Source organism: Lactuca sativa, chromosome 5 (genome assembly GCF_002870075.4).
Source record: "Lactuca sativa cultivar Salinas chromosome 5, Lsat_Salinas_v11, whole genome shotgun sequence".
NCBI lineage: Eukaryota > Viridiplantae > Streptophyta > Magnoliopsida > Asterales > Asteraceae > Lactuca > Lactuca sativa.
The window spans coordinates 283,041,358-283,063,037 of record NC_056627.2 but is presented as its reverse complement, the minus strand read 5'-3'; the positions used below and the strand labels follow the sequence as shown (position 1 = coordinate 283,063,037).

At 32.7% G+C, this 21,680-nt stretch overlaps 2 protein-coding genes across 2 annotated transcripts; one reads left to right on the top strand and one right to left on the bottom strand.

The window, feature by feature from the left end:
• Nucleotides 1–5,705: 5,705 nt before the first annotated feature.
• Nucleotides 5,706–7,765, top strand: LOC111910109 (long chain acyl-CoA synthetase 4). The gene is made up of 10 exons (XM_042902120.2): nt 5,706–5,754; nt 5,833–5,927; nt 6,032–6,199; nt 6,392–6,502; nt 6,583–6,670; nt 6,764–6,830; nt 6,913–6,988; nt 7,082–7,100; nt 7,214–7,327; nt 7,659–7,765. Exons 3-10 carry the CDS (start codon nt 6,089–6,091, stop codon nt 7,763–7,765), a joined length of 693 nt encoding a protein of 230 aa, XP_042758054.2. The 5' UTR covers nt 5,706–5,754; nt 5,833–5,927; nt 6,032–6,088.
• A 10,659-nt stretch (nt 7,766–18,424) lies between these two features.
• On the bottom strand, nt 18,425–20,520 carry LOC111910108 (delta-9 acyl-lipid desaturase 1). The gene is made up of 5 exons (XM_023905896.3): nt 19,573–20,520; nt 19,318–19,458; nt 19,061–19,201; nt 18,869–18,975; nt 18,425–18,794 (listed from the first exon to the last, which is right to left on the bottom strand). Exons 1-5 carry the CDS (start codon nt 20,089–20,091, stop codon nt 18,581–18,583), a joined length of 1,122 nt encoding a protein of 373 aa, XP_023761664.2. The 5' UTR covers nt 20,092–20,520; the 3' UTR covers nt 18,425–18,580.
• Between the last annotated feature and the right edge of the window lie 1,160 nt (nt 20,521–21,680).

Below are 21,680 nucleotides of genomic sequence, written 5' to 3'. Positions count from 1 at the left end.
GTATCTACATTCTGATTGGGTTTTACCAGAGATGTCTAGGATACACAAGTGAAGTGTGTGAACCGTGAAGAATTAAGTTGATGAAAAAGATTGGCTAAGAAAGAAAATGTACCTCTGCAAATGATAAGGACTATGCAGAAATCTCTTAACTCGACATGAGAAGAGAAAAGGTAGATCATCGACTAATGCGAATATAACCTAGTTGAGAAGGACCACTCATAGTGAGGTATCTATTAACACTTCGAAACACATTGAGTCTATGATGGTTTGGTCGATATACAACAACATGCTTATAGGGACACCTAACTAGTGCAAAGATTCGAAATTATACCTCCCCCATTGTTACGAAGCAAAATCGACCAAGGTATGTCGATTGAACACTACAAACAGTGAGTAAACACACAAAATAACAAAAAGATATTTCTGGGTTTTTGTTTTATAAAATATGAGAAAATATTTTTGGAATTTTTTTTTGAAACATAAAAACACAAAAATGAAAAAAAAAATCTTTTTTTAATTTTTCTTTTTGAAATATAAAAACAAAAGAAAGAAAATATTTTTGAATTTTCAAAATTTTTGAAAAATAAAAACAAAAGAAATAAAATCTTTTTGTATTTTGAATTTATAAACATACAATGAAAAACAAGAAAAAGTTACCAGACAAACGAAATTAAGATCATCGACATTGTGACATGGACTTCTAAACATCAAGTCTGCTCATACACCGGAGTATGTGCTGAATGATTCAGAGGAATGTCGAAAACGAAGCATGTTGAACGCTGAATAGTAAACAGTAACTTCTGAATCGTTCAACGAAGTTTCGAATGTTCTTTATTTAATGACGAAGTTAAATTAGGAACAATAGTTGCATAAATCATTCCTAATCCAGACAAAATCCTGAGAAATGACTTTTCATCCAAAGATTTGGTAAAGATGTCAGCAAGTTGATATGTTGTTTTCACAAAATGAACCTCGATATTTCCATCCTCAACATGATCCTTGATGAAATGAGATCGAAGTGAGATATGCTTGGTCTTCGAATGTTGCACTAATTATGGTAGACACGTATTGCACTTTAAGAATCGCAATACAAAGGTAGATTTTTCATGTTGATTGCATAATCACGAAGTTGGCTTTGTATCCAAATGACTTGAGAAGTTCAAGTTGTAGCAACAACATATTTTGCTTCTGCTGTGGAAATCGAAACACAAGTTTGTTTCTTTGATTGGCAGGTAACTAACTTCCCATCCATAAGTTGGCATCTATCACTAGTGCCATTTCGGTCAAGTTGACATCCACCAAGATCGGCGTCGGAAAATGCTTGAATAAAGAACCCTGTTTTCGAAGGGTACCATAAACCCAACGAAACTGTCCCTTTTAAGATGGCAAAAATTATTCTTTACAACTGTTAGATGGGATTCCCTGGGATTTGAATGATACTGGACACCATTACAAATAACAAACATAATATCAGGTCGAATAGCAGTTAAGTATAGTAACAAACTGATCATGTTCTTGTACAAAGTAATATCAACAACATGCTTTTCTAACAAAGGCCCTAAGCGTGTGCTAACAGTCATTGGTACTCGCAATTTCGAACTATTCGTCATGCCAAACTTCTGAAGCAGATTTGGAGAATATGTTTGTTGATTTATAAAAATTCCTTCTCTGCTTTGACAAATATTTAATCCCAGAAAATTATTTATCTTACCCATAATGCTCATCTCAAATTGACTTTTCATCATATTCTCAAATTCACTAGACAATAAAGGATCAGTTGAGCAAAAATAATATCATCTACATAAATTTGAACGAGCATTAAATGATCCCCCACTTTCATTCGAAATAGAGTGGGATCAACAGATCCTTGTTTAAATTTTGAGAGTTTTAAGAAATTGGTAAGAGTTGCATACTAGGATCGATGTGCTTGTTTAAACCATAAATAGCTTTATCGAGAATATAGAAATGATTAGGCAATTTGTCATTTACGAAACCTGGTGGTTGCTCAACATATATCGTCTCTTCTAACACTACATTGAGAAAAGCGCACTTGACATCTATCTGATAAACATCGAAGTCTTTGTGTGTTGCATAAGCAAGAAATATTCGAACATCCTTCAGGGCCGGTCCATAGATATAGTTGGCCCTGGGCGAAAAGAAAAAAAATGCCCCCCCCCCCCCCCCAAATCATAAATATGATAAAAATTAAATCGAAAATAGACACATCGTTATAAAATTCACTCTTAATATTAATAAACATAAATATGTTACAACATTACAAAGCAAAAACAACTAATTTAATGAAAAATACTTCTCTTAGCATTTTTAGTTAGGTTAATTTCTTATATATATATATATATATATATATATATATATATATATATATATATGTATACACACACACACACACCGTATGCTTTAGAAATTTTGGGCCCCTTAGAAATATGGGCCCTAGGCGACCGCCCGTGTTGCCTACCGTCTGGACCGGGCCTGACATCCTTGTGTCTCATGACATGGGCAACAGTTTCATCATAGTCAATACCTTCTTGTTGCACCCTTAACAACCAACCTTGCTTTGTTTCGAACCACATTACCTTCTTTATCAGTTTTATTTCTAAAATTCCACTTTACGCCTATAACTGAGACATCATCAGGTTTTTGAACAAGTCTCCAAACCTTGTTTCTTTCGAATTTAGCGAGTTCGGATTGATGGAAACAATCCAATCAGGATCTTCCAAAGTAACCTTTACTGACTTTGGTTCACTACTAGAAAACAAACCTTTAATGACGTGCTTTTTACGACACACACTGATTAATGATACGCAAAAGGACGTGCCCTTAAAATAGTGTTATCTCTCCAAAAAATTTAAGGATTTACGTCACGCATTATTGCGTGCCCTTAATTTAGTGTTTCAAGAAAAAAATAAAAACACGGAGGGCACTTTATCTTAAACGCGTGTCGTTTGTACCTGCCGCTTTATAAATTTAATGAAACGCGCTTTTAGTAGACAAGGGGGGAAACGAAATCCCCAAAATTTTGAAAACCCGCCTCGTTTTTTCTATCTTCTATCTATCTTTCATCCTTGCAATCCACTCTCCCCTCTCTGATACTCTCTCCTCTAGATCTCCCTTCATTCTCTACCTCCTGTCTCTCTGTAAACCCTAAGCCATCGCCACCTCCCTTCTCTCTAGCACATGCTAGGGTTTTATTTTCTTTCAAGCTTCTGCTTCTCTCATTTTCTTTCAACCCATTACGTGCGAGGGTTCGAAATAATTGAGCGAATTCAAACAATCAATCTTCCATTTCAACTTATTTCAACTCTGGATCATCGGGTATTTTTTTAGATTCCTTTTCCAGTTTTGTTCACTTTCGAAATCGGAATGGGTCCCGTTCTTTTCTACTTCAATACTCTCGATCTCAACTGGCTTTTCTTCTTCCACTTCGTCTTCTTTTACTTCTTCTAACAATGGTGGTTCCTGCTTAGGGGTAACCTCGGCAATATGCAATTTAAAAACCCCAAATAAGTCGAATTTTTAGGTATAGGGTTCTTTATCTGGAAGCACAAGGCCATCTGCAATCGATTCAGCTAATCTGAGCTCACAGGTACATGTTATATTCAACAAATCGCCATCATCATCTTTGTATTTTATCAAAGCAGACTTCGATTCTAACACTCTTTTGTCCCCCCCCCCCCTTCCTTCGCAAACACACATGAATTATGAGTTCCTTATCTTTTCCTATGGGGTTCACGAAGCGTTGTTTATACATCTAGGGTTTCTGAATTTCGAGTATTATGCACACAAATGTCAGAAAAATATGGTCAACCAACTCAAATAAGGTCCGATTCCAGTTCTCAAAGCCCTCAACTCCGATTGACATGTGATTAAGGCTGAACAGGTACCACAATCCTTATTTTTCTATTTGTATATCTTTGTTTCTTTATTTACATATTTTGTGATTATATTATGATTGTTCGGACCTGCTTGGAAAAAGCTTAGTCTGTATGATGTATGATTGTAACAGTTGTTCATAAACTAATGTTTGAGGAACAACGCAGGTTTTGTATCAGAAAGCAAAAATGTTGGGTTCCTGTTTGTTTACTTTAAGGTTGGAATGTTGGATCCCCTAAGAGAGGAGGTCAGAGAGGTTGCTAAGAAAGGAATTGACTAGAATGATGCTAACAATTGGGTTGTAGAGGTTCAGAACATGCTTAAGAAATATGCACATAAAGTGTTTATAGAAATGCCAAAGAGAGAAAAAAAAAGTTGTGAAACTGTTAAAACTATGGTGACAGTATTGAAGCTAAGAGGTTCTTCACCAAATTCCTCCAGAATGAGGTAGTCCATGAAATTATTATCAATCCTAATGTAATTATCTATAATGAATGACCATGGATTCTCTTGCAGTCTTGTAATACATCCATTCAAACATTGATCTCTCTGATTGACAATCTGAAACAGCTTCTAGAACACAAAGGACAAAACTCAACAGATCTCTGGAAACAGATAATTCAGATGGGACAACATACAAGTATGGACTGTATTTTACAGGTGAATCAAAAGCAAGAGCTTTAATAGTTACAAAATCATCTCCAATCCAAACCCATGGAACATTATTGAGAGAACCTTTAAGAAGGTCAAAGTCATCAGTGCCAACATATTCTTGTAGATTTGAGAAAACAGTAAAGGTATTTAAAATTTTGCTTATATTTTTAATACTTTCTATATATAATACTTAATTAACTGATTGTGTTCATTCTCTTGAGGGCTAATTTCGTAATTTCACCTTTTTTATTTTTCAGGCCAACAGCTTGGAAGAAGCCATAAATATTTCCAACAGAAATAAGTAAATTTTATTCCTCTCTTTATGTTTAAAACAAACTCCCATCTGTTTTGCTTTCATTATTTAAAAAAATTAAAAAAAAAATTCTGCAGATAGTAGCCAGTAGCAAATGCAAGTTGTACTACATATGCAGTATCCATATTTATAAATTTTACCAAGTGTGTTGATGGGAGACACTGGTGTCTGGAAGAAGATAACAAAGGACGTACACTATGCCACTGGATTTACCATTTTTAGTATCATATACAATACCTGTCACTCCTCTCCACATACACTGGTGTAGGTCAAAAGTTTTGGGTGGAGTTGGAGGCTGAGCTTGTCAATACCACAGGGGCTGCAAAGACTACTCGGAAAATAAGGTTTGTGACTTGTTTCTTAAGTTGCCTACACAAAATTTGTTGTGTTTTGTAGTAATAAAATTCTTTTCTTTCTCAATTGAAAACTCAATTGAAAATAAGGTTTAAGAGATCAGTAATTGGATTGGGGTGGTGGGTGGGTTTGGATTAAAATTATTTTCTTTCTCAATTGAAAACTCAATCTGAAAATTATAGATAAGTCATAGAATTTTTATTTCAACCATCGACTAATTTGTAGTTGTGTACAACGAAAGAAAGAGGGGCTACTTGGCACTTGTTTGCGGAAATGCACTATAAAATCAATAGCCTGACCAACCGATATCTTCTATGGGTGCAGTAGAATTCATCATTTGCCATGCTGAGGTTACACTTGCTTTTGTAGAAGCTACAAAGATCCCTGAGGTTATCCAATCAATCATATTCATTTTATTATCTTACATAAAACTAAAGTTAAACAAATCTTTTAGCATAAAGTTAAATTTTTTCCTAGAAATAAATTTCTTTTTATCATTTAGGTGCTAAAAACATTTCCGAAAGTTGGAGAGTATCTAAAAAGTAAGTTACTCATCATGTCTAGTTTCTTGAACACAATCATAAAGAATTACAGGTACTAATTTATATGTTTTACTTCAGCAATTGTGAGCTTTGGCAAAGTTACCCCTGAACAAAAAGAACAATGTGAAGGTTTTGGTGTAGCAATACATTCATGGGAGGAGTTCTTGTCATTGGTATGCTCTTATATCTCTTAAATTGCAATATCAAATTTTGGGTTTTGTGTAATTGTGAAATATAATTCAATTTTGATTTTTGACACCCTTTTATCTATTTGCAGGGTGATGATAAACAGTTTGAGCTCCCACTGAAGAAGAAAAGTGACATCTGTACAATAATGTACACTAGTGGGACAACTGGTGATCCAAAAGGTGTTCTAATTTCAAATAACAGTATTGTGACACTTATAGCTGGTGTTCATCGTCTGCTAGGGAGTGTAGATGCATCAGTGAGTTCCCACTTAGTTTTTGATTATTTGAATATAAAAAAACAAAATATTGAAGCTTTTAGAATAAAACTTTGAGCTTTGGGATGTATATCAAATAAAACTTTGGAGTTTTTGATGTATAATGAATAAACATGTAAAAGGATTACTAATTTCTGCTTATTTTATACTTAACAATGATAATTTTTTTTCTAGTTGGATTCAAATGATGTTTATCTCTCGTTTCTACCCTTGGCACATATATTTGATTGGGTGATTGAAGAATGTTTTATTAATCATGGAGCATCTATAGGATTTTGGCGTGGGGTAAGAAGATTACTAAATTTTATTTGTAATTAATTTCATATGAATCATATCATAATTTGTATTATTCTCTGTATATACAGGATGTTAAATTGCTGATTGAAGACATAGGGGAGCCAAAACCTACTATTTTATGTGCTGTTCCTCGTGTCTTGGATAGGATTTATTCAGGTATTTGTGTGTTAGTTAATTATTGTGCAAATAAAAAAAAACATAATTTTCCCTTAATTAATTAATGAATTGAATTCTTTCTATTTTTATTAGGTTTGCAACTGAAAATTTCTTCTGGGGGTTTTCTCAAAAGCAAATTGGTTAGTCTTGCTTATGCATAGTAAGTATTGTGCAATTTACAAAAAAACATAACTTTTTAAATTTGCTTTTCACAAAATAATTTGCATACTAAACTTGTGCAGCAAGTTACATAGTATGAAGGGACGTAAAAAACATCCACATGCATCTCCATTAAGTGACAAAATTGTCTTCAGCAAGGTGTGTGACATGACATCATCTTATATCACCTTCTATATCTTCAACATGACTTTTAAACACAAGGGTAAAATCGTCATTTTTTCATTTATGTAGATAAAACAGGGACTAGGAGGTAATGTACGCATTATTCTCTCAGGAGCTGCACCACTAGCTCCACACGTAGAAGCTTTCCTAAAAGTAGTAACACGTAGAAGCTCTGAAATCAATATCTTGTCAATACCACAGGGGCTGGTCATTTAGGGAGTGTGATATCTTCTATGGGTCGCTGGAGAATGAGGCTTGAGGTTCCACGTGCTGAAATTGATGAGATGCTTCTACTAGCTAGGCTTGTTTCCCGAAGTACCGATCCAGCTCTTCAGTTTAGATCAAAGGCCATCCTCATTCATTCATTCATTTATTAAGTTTTATTCTATCATCCAAACCTAACAAGATCTCATCTAAATCTAATGTCTTCTATGTGCAAAACACATGAGAATGAATGAATGAATGCCCTCTACCAAAATATAGTAAACACAGCCAATCGTAATCTTGTTCATATACCATAAGAGAATAAAGTAAAGTAGGTTCCATTCCCATACATTGGTTTGGTAAACAGAGTAAATAAAGTAGGTTGCTATTTGTAGCAAAGCTCTATCTAGTCTAGGGGTATATAAATATTATATGATTTTAGGTGATGTTGTTCCCCATTACCTTAATGTTGATCTTGCATTGGGAGATATACGTGTTGCAAAGTGTATCAAGTCTCACTACCCATGTGTCCCATTGGAGGAAGCTTAAGGTTCTTTACTTCTCTTACATTGTAATAATCCATCTTCACACTTATTTTGTAGTTATGTTTTTTTTTGCAGGCAATATAGATACTTTGAGCAAGTTCATACATTTAGAGTCCTTGAGCGGTGTTACTAAGGAAGAGTGGAGACAAGTGAGGCACACATTTAAAAAAATCAACACAAATCTTGTTTATAGTGAGGCACACATTAGGTTATTAGAACTATTAGTTTGTAAATTTTTATTACAACTTCTATTGATTTGTTTTATCTTTCCATGGAACGATTATTTGTATGTCATTAAATTTATGCAATGGATTCTATTTTTTGTATATGATATTTTATTTTCTATTATGAAACATTAAATACAAATTTAATTTGAAAATAAGTAAATCTATAAATAATATTTTTTTAAACATTTAAAATTATGATACGCAAAAATGTGTGTCATCTTCATTTATGACATGGCCTTTCTTGACAGGGGCTTTCTTGATACGTATTGTGTGTCATTAACACGCGCGTCGTAAGGTTACGACACGCGAATGCGTGTCGTCTTCCTTTATGACAGGGTCTTCCTTGATACGCATTGCGTGTCGTAAACGCGCGTCGTAAATGAGCGTCGTAAATGCGCGTCGTCTCTCTTTATGACAGGGTCTTCCTTGACGCGCATTTGCGTGTCGTCTGAGCCTTTTACGACGCGCAATGAGCGTCGTAAAAGGCTGTTTTTCTAGTAGTGGTTCAATTTCCGTGATGAAAACATTAAATATAAAAAATTCTTGATGCATATTTAGTATCTCATTTTTAGCACGAAGTTGACCTCTTTTCAACACTCCAGCTTGAGGATCACCAAGAACTTGTTATTTTGGATGATTTCGTGTCCATCTATTAATTGGTGGATATGAAGGATCGAAATCCAAAGGTGCATCTACGAACATTTCATCTTTTTTTGAACCTTCACCTGCATTCAGTGGCGAATCTAGAACAAAAAACCACATGGTTCGTTATGTAAATAAAACTAAAATAGTTAGGTCTTTTAGCAAAAATAGGTGGCTCTTTTAGCAAAAATGAGATAGGTCCTACATATTATATATATATATATATATATATATATATATATATTTGTTGTATTTAAAAAAGGGTAGGTCCTAGGACCTACCTTGTTGAAGCTCAGCTGCGCCCCTGCCTGCATTAGACACATTATCAGTCATATCATGAAAAACATCAGTTTGATTATTCGAATTCGAAGGAATAAATCCAGTTTTCTCTCCCTCGACGATTGAATTGACATTTTGATGCTCCCCTCAACATCTGTAGTCGAACTTCCATACTTCGCCTTGACATCTACATTCAAATTTCGATGCTTCCCCTCAACATCACCATTCGAATTCAAGTGCCCCCCTCCACTTGATCACCTTGTAACATCGGTGTACTTTTAACATGTATTAGAGAGTTTGTTGTAGAATGTAAATCAACATTGTCTTGATTTATTGTTGAATTATAAAAATGGTCCGATGCCTCAAGAATCTGATTATCATCAACATTAATTTCTGCATCTATTGCTCTGTCAAGAACACCAAAGATTAAGTCATAATCAAAATCCAAAGAGTTTGTAATTTGTGATTCATCATCCGTTTTAGTGATGATTGGCTGTTGTGCAAAAGTCTTTTCGACATGCTTAACATAGTAAATCAAACGTTAGATTGAAAGTTTCTTCAATCTTCCTTGTTCTTTTGTTCAACACCCTATATCCAACCGAGTTACTCGAATATCCCAAGAATATCCCCTCATCAACTTTAGACTGAAATTTCGAAAGGTTATCTTTGAGATTCATTATGAAACACCTACAACCAAAAACATGGAAAATTTTCACATTTGGTTTACGATTGTTAATGATTTCATATGGGGTGATATTAAAATGGTGATGAATAAATGATCGATTTTGAGTAAAACAGATACTATGCAAGATTCGCATATGTGAGCATCGTCCTTGCTGCTTCGCATAGAGACCTATTTCTCCTTTCGACAACACCATTTTGTTGTGGTGTTTAAGGAGATGAAAATTTATGTGTGATCCCACAATCAGCCAATAATGAATCAAGAACATGATTCTTGAATTATGAGCACTTATCACTTTTGATTTTTCTAATTGTCTTCCTCAAACTGAGTTTAATGTGCTTGATGAAATCGATCATTACTTAAGCAGTTTCAGACTTCTGATGAAGAAAGAAAACCCAAGTAAACCGTGAAAAATCATCAACAATGACCAGTATGTACTTCTTGTTAAGAGTCTCACCTGTCGAAGGTCCACAAAGGTCAATGTGAAGAAGTTCCAAAGGTTCAATGATCTTCGAATCTATGACAGTTGGATGAACTTGATGATGTTGCTTCCCTTGTTCACACATTGAACATAACAAATCGTTATCAATTTTTAAAACATGTAAACCTCGAACAAGATCATTTACCACCAATTTTGTTTAGATTTTTGAAATTCAACTGTGATAGCCTGCAATGCCACAACCAACTCAAATCAGATGACGCCTTAGAAAGTAAACAAGCTGAGGGAACACCAACAATCAGCTTGATGTCGAGAGTGAACATATCGCTTTTTCTCTTTGACTTGAGCAAAACTTATGTAGTTTCTTTGTTCAAAATGACACTACCTTTCTTAGACTTGAGCAAGTTGTGAAACACATACCAAGTTGTGTTTAAGACCTTCGACATACGCCACTTGATTAACTGTGAACTTCCCATTTCTAACATTCATGTAGCCTTTAACCTTGCATTTCTGATTATTTCCAAATTTTACGACACCAACATTTTCCAAACTTCGATAATCTCGCAGATTTTCCTTTCGACTTGTCATGTGACGAGAGCAACCACTATCGATGTACCAGTGTTCATTGTATTGCTCGTCACTTAACACCTATGATCAATTAAAGAATTTAGGTCCCAAAGGCTTTTAGGGTCCTTGGTGATTAGAATGAAATGAAGAACCTAAAACCCAATTTCGAACTTTGGAATTCAAACTATCTATTAAATCAACTTCGATAGACTTAAGTATTGAAATGAAATCATTCAATGGTTTAGGTTCAACACAGACTTTCCCTTTTTCATTAGCAGTCCTTTTTGCCTAAACCTTTTCTTTGGGAACTCCTTTCCACTTTAGAACAGGAGGATTGGATTCCAATGACGAAAAACATCCACTCTAGGACTCATTCAAGTAGCTTTCGTAAGCAGACTTGATTTCCTCTTGAGAAAACATTTCTGATTGATAATATTTTCCTTTTCTTTTGTGCCAATGATTGATGTTCTTTGTGTAATACTTCCCTTTTACAAATGAATCTTTAAGCGGCTACTTCGAAACAAGATTGGGAAAGTGAGGTTGTTTAGGTGTAAAAGGTATATTTCTTGTGCTTTTAACATTCAATTTTTCAAAATCACTTTTCAGAAATGATGGTTTGACATGAATTTGAAAACGATTTTCGAAAAATTTGTTATAACCAACAGATGTTCGGTTATAAACTTGTTTTCCTTTCGAAAAACTTATTTGATTGTTAAATTGATGAAAATTTCTTTGTTCATTTTGATGAAAACCATTCTTATGAAATATTTTTGTGAAAACCTTTGATTTTGACGATTAGGAATAAAATACCTTTGTCGTTGGTTTTGAACAAAATTCTCATTGCTTGGTTGTTGAACATTCAGGTTTTTAAATTAGCTTTGGAACTTTGGAATTACTTTTAGAAAAAATCATTTTGTTTTTGAGCGAGTTTGTTCTGAACAAAAGACTTATTTTGGGAAGAAGTCTTAAGTCGTTCAACCTTTTTTTGCTCAGATGATTTTGTTAACAAAACTTTTTGTTGCTTATGAGACTCGACATTTTACCAATAAACCTTTTTTCTTGCTTTCGACATTGAAATTCCTTCTTCTTTTGAAATCTTTTGAATTTTTTCATATAAAATTTAAGCTTTTGTGTTTTGATTTTGAGAAATTGGTTCATTTGATGTTTCAACCACAATTGTTTTTTCTTTCTTAACCTCCCAATTTCGTTTTGTTTTTTGTCTTAGAAAAGTAAATGAGTTCTTATTAAGATTATTTTCAAAAGTGCTTTGTGTTGAGAAAAATCCTTCTTTCGAATGTCCTTTGTTATCTTCAACAACAATTTTATTGTTCTCAAGATTAAATTTGTCTCCATTGCATGTGGTGACAAATACCTTATTGGGAAACACCACATCATCGATGCATTTGAAATTTGGATAAACAGTTGAGTTCGATTCCAGATAATGAGATCCTTTTCCTTCATCATGTTTTTTTCAAATTTATTTGTTTCCTCATACACTTGATATACAACAACTCTTGAAATATCTGTTTCACTCGGAACATCTTTGTCATCATTATCACTATTAGTTTGACTATCTTCGACAATCACACGATCATAGTCAAGAAGTTTAGATGTTGAGTGTTAGTCCATGTTAACTTTAACCAAAGAATCATCATAAATTTATTTACCCTTGCTTATCAAAGTGATATTAATGACAGATAGCTAAGAACAATCAACAACTTCCTCAACCTCAATTTCACTGATATTGTCAGAATCATTTTCGATATCAGCAAAATTGTGTTGAGATTCGGATGTCGAATTCTCAGTCTTTTTGAAAATTTTCATTTGTTCGTTTTTGGTTAAAGTCTTGATAACAACATGAAGAAGATCATTTGCATCTAAACATTCATCTATCTTAACAATACCATATGCATATGAGTCATTTGGGACTTTGTCAAACTCAGAAATTTTTTCTCATAGTCATAGGATGTCGAATCTATTTTCTCCCTTTCGAATGTTAAAAAGGAAAATTGTGTCCTATGCTGTTCCTTAATTATGTTAGAAGAATGATGTAAGGCTGTCCATTTAGCATACAATCTTTTGGCCGAATTACAGTATATGTTACGTTGTTTCATCACAATACTATTTTCCAATCTCAACTTTTCCCTATCACAAGTAACATTATTTAACTGTAGTTCTAGATTGTATATTCTACTCTTCTTCGACTCCAATCATTTTTGAGTTTCTAGCAGTAAAGATTTTGATTTCTCAACATCACTACTAACAGAAATAAGAAAGTCTTTAACATATGTAATAGTCTCATGAAAATCAGTTATAACTACATCCTATGAACTAGAAGGAATATTAAAGGATTCGGGAAGAGAACGTACCTTCGAAGTCATTGGAGACTTGTGTGATGCAGTTGAAACGAAGCATCTTCCATTCACCTTCTCCTCTTCCTCACTTCCCTCTTCATACTTTACATACATGGATCCATGTGTTGGGTTTCACATTTCCTCATCATTTGATCCAGATGACCAGATTTGGTAAGTTCCATCGCCTTCGCCACTTCCTTTTGCAACAAGAGACATCCCCTTCATTCTAGTTCTCACTTCTTGTATCCTTTCAGCATAATAAGATTTGTCCTTCACTATTTCCTTCTTCTCTTCTCTCTTCGTCAACATACAATCGATTTCCATACGGTTCGCACCATTTCAATAATGACAATCGAAACAAGAATCACCCTTTAATTTCTTTTTTGGCTTCTCAACCTCAAACTTGTTTTCTATCTTCTCCACCATTGTTTCCTCTCTCAAATTCTTCCCAGATGAGTTTCCCTTGAAATCAATTCCTTTAAATTTCAGATTGAGTGGCTTTTTGTAAAACTTATTGACTTTATTATTCCAATAGTACGTCATAGCTTTGTCATCCGAGTTCATGATAAAACCTTCATTATCAGAACCATCAACACCAATAGATTCAATTTTAGTTTCGTTTCCAGAGACTTTCGAAACCAGTGCTGAACACCCAAACTCAGTTTTCCTTCTTCAGCAATCTTGTTAATCTCACTCTCATAGGCTTTCAGAACATTATAAAGATCACCAAGTGAATGATTGTTGAAGCTTTGTTGCGTCTTGATTATCAAACTAATGTTCCTCCATTCCTTTTGAAGTCCCATCAAGAAAGTAAGATTGTACTCCATATTCGAACGAATAATTCCATAACGGATGCACTTGAAGATTAACTCATTCAGACGATTATAGTACATTTCAATGGTCTCTATCTCCTTCTGTTTGAAGTCACCTAATTCAAGCAGACATTGCTTAAGAAAACTTTTTCTAGTCTTTTCACTTCCTTGATACTTCTCTCAAAGTATCCTAGATCTCCTTTTCTGTTTGACAACCACGAACATAGTTGTAAACCACTGGTGGAAGATCACCATGAAGTTCTCTCAAGCATCTCTTCTCATTCATCTTTTGTTAATCTGTTTGTTTACCAACACCTGGATCTGAACCAGCAGTTCCAACCTGTTTTAGCAAATTTGTAGGACGATTTTGACCGGTAATGCATTTCCATAGATCTTCATCAATCCTATTGAGATAGTCTTCCATTATATCTGCCCATTGCTCGTAATATTTAGGAATCAACATTGGAATTTTGTTTAAAGAACTAAGAAGATGAAAGAAAGAAGTCATTGTGTTCATGTTGAAGTTTGCCATTGTTGTACAGACACAAGTGATTAAAAGCTTCAGAATGAGGGATCTGAGGAATGAATCTTTTAAAAATCAAACAATGACACTCGATTATCAAACGATCAATAGAATCGAATCAAAACAATTGATTAGAAAAGATTTTCTTAATCAAAAGTGCAGAATATTTTTGAATAAAAAACAGCAAATCAAAAACTTTTGAAACAACGAGAAAATCAAAAATCAATTGAGAGAATCGTACTCTGATACCAAATGTAGCTCAAGAGAATCGAGTAAACATAATGAAATCAGAGTACAAGTTGAATCTAGAACACAAGTTGTAAATAAAATCTGTTTGGCTCAATTGATACTTCTGAAAGATACAAGAGTGTTTTAGAGTAATGAACACAAAGGACCAAAAGTTACTCTATCTCTAGCACCTATCCCTATTTATATGAATGACAGAAGTAATCAAAAAGTACATAAGGGCGTAATGATGAAAACTTCGAATCTAAACTTCCCTTACGAAATACATACATTCGAATCTAACATATAGACTTCAAATCTTAACAAGCTACAACTGACTTCGACACCTCACAACTAAATACAAACTCAACATCTTTAAGTCCGCATAATATGAAAAATTCAACTTTCGAATTCTCATATTTAATTCTCTCCCCCTTTTTATAATCAAAAAATTATTTTAAAACCGAAAAGGAAAGAGAAAGTGCTCAAATCAAAAATTTTCATACAAAACTCCCCTTTAACACATGGCATAAACGTTTTTCATAAATCCGGAAAATCCTAAAATATCACAATTTTCAAATTTGATTCTACTCAGACAGCCTTTGACGAATTTTCAAAAAACTTGGGTAGAAACTATCAATTTTGAAATTATACAGTGAACCGTTGCGCCCAAAATATCATCCAATGCAAAACCTTACCCTAATTGAAAAATGGGGCATAAAGTGTCAATTCACACATTAACAGCAGGGACCTGCAGGTGTGTGAAATGGAAATTCAGCATTGTGCACAATTTTGAGCCCTTGCCGAGAGTGGATTAATATTGTCAATTCATTGAAAGTTTAGGGATTCGAATCGACACATTCACTTTCTTCTTCAATATGCTATCCGGTTACGAGACAAAGAAAACTTCACATGTCTAACTAGCAAGCCACACATCGCATACTCTATCAAACCATAGCAAAATTGTGTTCGATATCAAACCCAATTAACCTATAGCGAACTCCAATTCAATCTACCTATAGCAAAGTCATTCGATATCTAAACAAGAATAACCTCATAGCGATTTACCAAGGATGTTAGACATCTAAATTAAACAACCCAAATTGAAACTCCGAACCGAATTTTATATGCAATAATGAGTTCGACTTATAATACCTTCTCATTTGTTATTCAAAACTAGATTATAACTTGTTTTAAATGCGGGGGAACACATAAAAAAAAGTAAAAATCATTGAAGGACATATTTGTAGACAACTTTTTATGTTAAAAAGAATTGGATGCATTAATGGGTTAAAATGAATTTATTCAATTCTTCAATACGTATATTAAACAAAATTAATATCATAAAACAAAATAAGAGATGAGTTGACGATTAAAAAAATTAACGCTACATTTGATATATTTTCCATCAGCCACTGATTATCACGATGAATAAAATCTTTAACATGACTATCAAACAATATAAAAGAAGCAGACCCAGTTTTATATTTAACATGAATTACAACCCTTACCCTATAAATTATAAAATGAGACTTTAATGGACAATGAAATACAATTAGAAACATTCGAATATAGATTAATGGCACATGAACTTTACAAATATAAAATTATGAACTTACTTATTGTAAACATTAAAAACTCCACAACAACCATCTTCAACATTAGTATCATCATATCATTCTTACTTACTTTTTTTGAACATTCATGAAAATAAAAAGAATACCAACATTTGTCTAAATCAAAACCGATGACAGTAAAAATGATGGACAAACCAATATCCTTTTTGATAAATTTTTAAAAAAAATTAATTTTTTTTCTTATATATATATATATATATATATATATATATATATATATATATATATATTCATTGTGTTATGTACCAAAAATTTATAAAATTAATGAAAAAATATTGATACCGGTATGTATACCTCATTGTAGTCTGGAATATCATCAATGTTCTTGATTGGAAAACGAAGGTAGTAATCATATGCCTTGGCCACAACAGTATCGGTGTTAAGCTGTGTAGTATTAATGGAAGACTCAACATTCAAATTCATATTAGTAATACTACATATAAGAAGAAAAAATGAAGAAATTAAACAATATAAATAATTAATGATTAAGAATAAGGAAAAACAAACATTAAGCTATTAATTAATAATAAAAGCCATACATTTTTTTGAATTCTGAAATGTGAGACATGTCATCATTAATATGCAATCTCGACCCAAACAAACAGTTACCCACTTAAGGTTGATCTAAAAAAACAATTAAAGTTATAAATTAATTTATCTTATAAATAAAATATTAATCTAATGACATGGATATTTATAAATAAAAAAAATATTCTTACCACCCCAAGTTTTGAGTTTTGTCATACGTAGGAGGATATGATGACACCTGCGTTATCATTTTGATGTAAACAAATCATTTTATAGCAAGTATGTATAATAAGACAATAACAAAAGTACATTGCCTTTTTTTACCTTTGGCGAAAAAGCATATGTTGATTGAGAAACACAAACACAAACATATATTAAAGAAATATATGAATCATTCCAAAAAAATAGTTTTACTGCAAGGGTAAATAAGTCATTTTGAAGAAATGATATATGTGGACACTAAACCTTTCGGAAGGCATTCCACTTTTATTTTTCTTTATTTCTTTTTTCATCCGATCCAAACACAGAACTAATTAAACTAAATTTTTACATCATCAAATACAAACACAAAATCTAATCCAAACACACACACACACACACACACACACTCTGAAACACAAACAAACACACACAACAAGGGTAAATAGGTCATTTTACAATAAGTATGTATAATACGACAATATCAAAATTATATTTGCCTTTTTTACCTTTGGACAAAAATGCACATGTTGATTGAGAAACACCGACACACACATATATTAAAGAATATACGAATTATTCCAATTAAAAGTAGTTTTTACAGCAAGCCTAAATAAGTCATTTTGAAGAAATAACATATGTAGACACTAAACCCTTCGGGAAGATACTCCATTTTATTTTTCTTTATTTATTTTTTCATCAAATCCAAAGACATAATCCAATCAAATTAACACAAAACTAACTAAACTGAATTTTACTTTATCCAATCCAAACGTGTAACGTTTTTATTTTTTGACATTGCCGCCAACGTCATGTCTAACGTTATTTAGAACATTGATCATACTTATTCCAAATAAATTGCTTTATTTTAATAGTTATTATTATTATTATTATTATTATTATTATTAGTATTTTAAAAGAAATCATGTACCAGACATTGGAAAACGGGTATTATAAACAGATACATCAATCTTATGTGTTTTTAGGGGAGCTAACAAATACATAGTCCTTTTAGGGACAAAAGCAATCATAAGGTGATGTGTCACTCCCACTAATATACATGCATTACAAAGTTACACTTCTTAATATACATTACAAAGTTACACTTCTTTACTAAAAGTTGGCCTATGCATTTTTTTCATTGCTTCCTAACAAATTATGAAATTATCGAGGTATTGAAAAAAAATCCACTGGCCAACCCATAAAGAATCCGCGAGGGATTGAGAAAAGAATCCATTGCCAACCCCTAAAAAATAGTGTGACACCTTAAGATAAAAACAAGTTCATTCATAATCTGTTATTGAAATGTAATACCGAGGATTAAGGAATCATCGGGAATTCTAATTTCATTTGTTAGAGCAATTCTAAGTTTTGTTTAACAAGCGAAATGAATTAAATGAGGGTAGATATCAGTGGAATTAGATTGTATATAATATAAGAGATGGTGAAGTTTAATAATCTTCATTCAACACATCATAGACTTCTTAGTGGGAAAATAGTGGTCCTTTTAAGAATTAAAAGAACCTACCTAATAGATATATGCGGGCTAGTGTCCTTGTCATAGATTAAGTAATACAAAACACACACAAATTATGCATTTAATATCTTACAAGTAGGAAAATCTCACTCAAAGATTAAACAATTTAAATGGAAAAAACATATATATTACTAAAAATCGATGCATAGGTGGTAACATTTTAGAGTAATCATCTGAATTTGTTTGTAGAAACAAAGGATTTCTTAAACTTGTGAGCAGGAGTCGGCAATTTCACATTCGAGGCCAATCCCACGGACTCAAGAAAACAAATCACATACCAACACAGATCTATCTGCCACCATTCCAACCCATGTCGAGCAGAGTACTCAAAAGCATGGTGATTATTATGCCATCCTTCACCAAATGTAAGCAATGCAACCCACCTATAGTAACCATGCATGTCTCGACTATATTAGTGTTCTAAAGAAATAATTAATACAAAAATTCAGAAATATACCAATTATTTTTAGACAAATCATTGGTGTTCCAAACTCGTTTTCCCCATATATGGCAAGCCGAGTTCACCAGAAGAGTCATGTGTAACACCCACATGCTCCTAACACCCTGCATGCATATATCGACATGATACATGTTTGCTTTTATCAAAATTTAGAATAATTATATTTGAAAAAAGTGTTTTAAGCTTTACCATAATCCAAACGAGGTAGGGGAAACCACCCCAAGCATAAACGAGTGCTCCAAATCCAAATATATGCCACAAGTAAGTTCTTTTGATGAACCTGTAGAATGCTTGACTTTTTAAATCTTCTACATTTTTACGTTCCTGATACTGATAACCATAAAATAACCATAAAGTTATATATATCATTAATAGACTAATAGTAAAAAAGAATTCAAACGAAGATAATACTATATATTTGCTCATTAAAGTGTAAAGACATGCACCTTTTCCATAATGAAGCCGCTATCAAGGATCCAACCCATGTGACTAAACCAAAATCCATATGTGGGAGTATGGGGGTCTTTTTCTGATTCAACATATTGATGGTGATATCTATGGATGCTCACCCAATATATTGGATCCCTCTGTATGTATGAAAGAAAGAAAATGTTTCCATAAAAATACAAGCCAAGTAACGATACTATTCATTAAGAAAATATAGAAAAACAAAATTTAAAGACATATATATTAAATAGGACCTGGATAGCTTGAACACCTAAATAAGCGCATGTGTATTCGAGCCATTTAGGCAGCTTCAAACTGTGATGTGCTAGAAGCCTGTGGTAACACATGGTTATACCGAATATCCCTGTTAGAATGTAACCAAAAAAAGCTATCCAAAAAGCATCCCAGGTGAATGTAAATGGAGCAAAAAATGCCAAAATATGAAAAAGCAAGATCCCAATGGCCATTTTGATGTCGAGGGATCTCCATTTGCGTCCCCAAAAAAGGTTCCTTTTTCTTGTCACCACCACATTAGAGAAAAAGATTCTCTGATGCCATAATTCTTTTGCACAATTTGATGACATTTTGGCTTGAACAAAATTTGATAAGAATGTTAATCTTTTTTTTTTTTTTCCTACCAGGTACTGTATGTCGCACCATTTACTAGTGTGGTGAGACCAAGAATTTATAGATGAAGTTAAACATACAGGAACTATGGGTATGTGTGTGTGTGTCAGAAGAATCAAAATTTGCTTTTGAGATTGTTGGACCATTGCAGTTGCTTAACGCTTTAATTGGACCATCGCAACCCTACCCATCATCGCATCCTAGCCCCACCATTATCGGACCATCTCATCAGTTGGGGCTTTGTATAGAAACATTGCTCATTGCCTTTCGAAATTCACTAGTACAAAATAGGTAAAAGGACCTGGTTAAAAGTCTATAAGAACCTGGTTTTCAACAGGGTTTGTTGTGGGCGAGTGCTAATGTCCTAATGTAATATAACCGAGTTCCTATGAACAAAACCGGTCTTTTTTACATAATTACATGTAGCCGGGTTCTATAGCATACAACATTGTTCTTTTTATGCAAGTCACCCCTATATTGGTTGATTAAACAACCGGGTTGTTAGAGATACAACCAGTTTTTTAGAGCTATCTTTAATCCATTTCTATTTTTCATTATTTCCTTCATTTTTTTTACCATTCATCTCCAACTCTACCCATTTGTTTCCTTATTTTGGAATACTATTCATTTCTACCAAAATATGGATGAACTTAAATGTAATATTTAATATTTTGTTATATATTAAATTATATTAATTAATTATGAATATAAAGTTTGTTTTTTGTTTATCAAATTCATATAAAATTTTAAATGCATATTGAAATTTTAAAATACGATAACGTATTTACAAAAACTAAAAATTAAGTATTATTAACATAATCTTATTTATTCAACGTTATTGTAATGAAAAAAAATATAGATTATATATTTGTTAAAACCAAATTAGTAGAAAGAGTATGTTTGAAAATCTATATGAGTTGGAAGAATAAAATATACTAAGAATAATTTTTTTTTTAGGGTAAAAATAAGTAGGGTTGAAGATGAAACACTATTTGACTCATTTTGGGGAAAAATATAAGTAGTGGCTTGGAGATGGTCTTACTTTTTTTTTTTTTTTTTTTTTTATATATTTTTGTATTTTCTATAAAATTTGTAATCACAGTACATTATGGTTAAAATTTATATGTTGCTAATTTTGCATTTTGTTGAAGTAATTCTAATGTTAAATTTCAATCCAACTTTAAGGAGAGGTTCTCATATGTACCCACATTGAAGGATTTCGCACCAGGCACCAGCTTCTTTGTTGCTTCCTACTTGCATGCAATTATTAGTTTTGTTCACTTGAAACCCTCGTGTCTATAGCCATGCAAACCAGATGTACATCACTCCCACTTATTTTTCAGATTCAAGAACTCATTAATACAAACATAATGCATAACAATAATCACAAACCAATCAAATTCTTATAATATTCAAATAGCTTTTCAATACTCCATGTACCAACTTCTTGTGCTCTTCACATGTCATTTCCTGAATAATTACATTAAATTTAACAAGTCAGCATGACATGAACCATTATTACTTAGAAAAAAAAGTTGACTTTATTATAGCATACCTTGTTATGCATCATTTTATAGAATACAAAGTATTACCCAAATAAAATCAAGAAATAAAAAAACATAACAATATCGTTAAGTAAACAACAAGGTAAGTGCATATATGATATAGCTACATACTTTCAATTATTTATTCATTATAGCACCATACTTTCTTTTCTTTTTAGTACAACATTGTA

Excerpts from the sequence above, each read along its gene's own strand:
- LOC111910109 (XM_042902120.2), top strand. The coding sequence starts at position 6,089 with ATGTACACTAGTGGGACAACTGGTGATCCAAAAGGTGTTCTAATTTCA. Across the intron at positions 6,200-6,391 it reads TAGGGAGTGTAGATGCATCA|TTGGATTCAAATGATGTTTA; the intron begins GTGAGTTCCCAC and ends TTTTTTTTCTAG. Across the intron at positions 6,831-6,912 it reads GTTAGTCTTGCTTATGCATA|CAAGTTACATAGTATGAAGG; the intron begins GTAAGTATTGTG and ends AAACTTGTGCAG.
- LOC111910108 (XM_023905896.3), bottom strand. The coding sequence starts at position 20,091 with ATGGTCCAACAATCTCAAAAGCAAATTTTGATTCTTCTGACACACACA. Across the intron at positions 19,459-19,572 it reads TAGGTGTTCAAGCTATCCAG|AGGGATCCAATATATTGGGT; the intron begins GTCCTATTTAAT and ends TCATACATACAG. Across the intron at positions 18,795-18,868 it reads GATTTGTCTAAAAATAATTG|GTGGGTTGCATTGCTTACAT; the intron begins GTATATTTCTGA and ends TGGTTACTATAG.